A 2,500-nucleotide genomic window follows, 5' to 3' on the forward strand; every position below is an offset into this window, starting at 1 on the left:
TTTGTTGATGAGCCATCTTTATTCAGTCTTTCTCATTCATGCTTTATCAATCTTTCTCATTCATGTTTTATTCAATCTTTCTCATTCATTCTTTATTCAGTCTTTCTCATTCATTCTTTATCAATCTTTCTCATTCATGTTTTATTCAATCTTTCTCATTCATTCTTTATTCAGTCTTTCTCATTCATTCTTTATCAATCTTTCTCATTCATGTTTTATTCAATCTTTCTCATTCATTCTCTATTAATCTTTCTTATTCATGTTTTATTCAATCTTTCTCATTCATGTTTTATTCAATCTTTCTCATGCATTCTTTATTCAATCTTTCTCATTCATTCTTTATCAAATCTTTCTCATTCATTCTTTATTAAATATTTCTCATTCGTTCTTTCTTCAATCTTTCTCACTCATTTACTCTCGCCCACGCCCTCTCCTACACCTCCTCCCTCTTCCCTCGCTCCCTCCTCTTGCCAATCTCTCACAACAAAGACCATGAAGGCAAATATCCATTATATTGCAAATCTAATCATTGTTTCTCCATTCCCCAGATTCTGCCAGAACGCCAACGTCAACCTTCAGATCCTGGATGATCTCCTACAGCAGTATGACAGAAGAGCCACCCCGACCAACCACCTCAGTAAGTAATGCCAAACAAAGTCCATGCCGAGCAAATTGCATGTTGCAGCTTAAGCCTTTGTGTGAATGTAAAGTACGTGGCTACAAACCAATCTGAAACCCAATTGGTCATCATCAGACGCATGTTTTCTTTCGCTACATTTATCAATCGGAGGCAATCCTGCAAAGAAAAGAAAGAAAAATACAGACTAACATATGAGTACACTTTCCAGTATAAAAGACCGTCCTGCTTCATTTAAAACCATTAGCGTGTAAATGAAACCGAACAAAGTACCGAACATGATGTAGCAGTGTTTCAACTTCAGGGATCGACTCATTTTATATCTCCAGTAGACCATGTAGACATCTGCCCTACCTCCTGGGCATCCACTAACATTCAGCTCATTCCAAAATCACAAACAAAAATCACATACTCTCCTCCTGGAATAATAATCCGTGGTGAGTAATGTGAATAAATAATGATAAAAATAACTCCATTTGCTTGCAAGAAACGAAAAGGAACAGGAGGTGATGCACGACCCTTCACGCTATAAGAGTAACGACTATCGTTACTATCCTCCTAAACCTTAGATCCTTGACAGTGCTTTCACGCAATCTTATCGCGCTGTGGTATTTCACATGCAGGAAAGAAAGGGGAAAGCAGGGATGTGCATCGCGCGAACGACCGAGTCATTGGCAGAAAGGCAAGGGTCAGGCTTGGTTAACTCATTATAGAAATGCTCACTTTCCAAAACGGAATCTCCCTTCCTCCTCTTTTCCTAATTAGCAAACGCGTCGGCTTCCTGTTCCCTGATGACGTACATCTCCAGCGCATGCGTCTGACGTGCTCCAGATGGGAGAGGGACCCGAGCGATACATCAGTCCATTAGCAACCTTGCATTTAATTGCTTCAGTCTGTCAGTTATTCGGCCTAAAAATAATCTCTCGCAAGATTAAGAGCTTTCTAGATAAGATTAATCAGCACTCAACAGCCATTCTCTTGATTGCCAGGCTTGGAGGACTTCCCTAAACAAAAGACCGGGAAGTAGATTGTAATTCCACGCAACTGAAATTTGTACTTGAATAACGAACGTTTTTTTCATGCTTATACTAATACTTATAGACGTAGGAGCAGCTTACACAGCCAACATGTCCTCTTCACCTTATTAATCGTGCTCACGATCACTGTTTCTCAATCTCCCAAGCTTAGCGGACCCTTTCATCCACTTATATATTCAGGGGACCCCTTGGTGCGGGATTAGATAGGATGTAGTCATTTTACTTTTGTATGTGAGAAGGGTTAACAAAAGGCGTTCTTTTCACAGGATGTGGTGTTTATTTTGTGTTTCGAATTAATGCACATTGTGGAGTAATGAATCATAAATAAAAACAGATCTATGGCAGGATTAAGTATGATATGTAGAATTCCCCGTCCTGTGGACCCCTTGATAGCTCTCTGCGGGCCCCTAGGAGTCCGCGGACTTCTAGTTCAGGAACACTGGATGATCTAGTGCACAGCCAGCAGTCTTGAGAAAGAGGCATATACGCCCGGCTTCCTAGCCTCAATGATTTCAAGGAATGGACACTATCCTCTCAACGAAACAATTGCTCATCCACCTTGATTCTTGCTAGTGCACCTACTGAAGTCGCCATGACGTGCTTTTTTTCAACCTTGCAACAAATCTTAGCTGACTTGACAGATCAGGAGAAGACAAGAATACATACTAATATCAACAATGCAATCGATCTTCTCATCTGCCTCAAGGATTCAGTCGAAAAGAAACAGAACAGTAGGACACGTACAACCAAGTTATACCCTGGTATTAATGTAACGAATATAATGATAGATGCTTATTCATTCATTCCCTTGGCTACAACGGAATAT

The 2,500-nt window shown here is 40.2% G+C and overlaps 1 protein-coding gene across 2 annotated transcripts in view; it reads left to right on the forward strand.

The window, feature by feature from the left end:
- LOC122258446 (glycine receptor subunit alpha-4-like) overlaps nt 1-2,500 on the forward strand; it is a 118,364-nt gene that overhangs the window by 36,148 nt on the left and 79,716 nt on the right. For both annotated transcript variants that reach the window (XM_086552526.1, XM_086552527.1), the window contains exon 3: nt 549-637. In XM_086552526.1, coding sequence (XP_086408652.1) covers nt 549-637 — 89 coding nt within the window. The remainder of the gene's footprint in view (nt 1-548; nt 638-2,500) is intronic.

The sequence above is a fragment of the Penaeus japonicus genome, unplaced genomic scaffold, assembly GCF_977035675.1.
Source record: "Penaeus japonicus unplaced genomic scaffold, GWHDUDI00000001_assembly GWHDUDI00000027, whole genome shotgun sequence".
Taxonomy (NCBI): domain Eukaryota; kingdom Metazoa; phylum Arthropoda; class Malacostraca; order Decapoda; family Penaeidae; genus Penaeus; species Penaeus japonicus.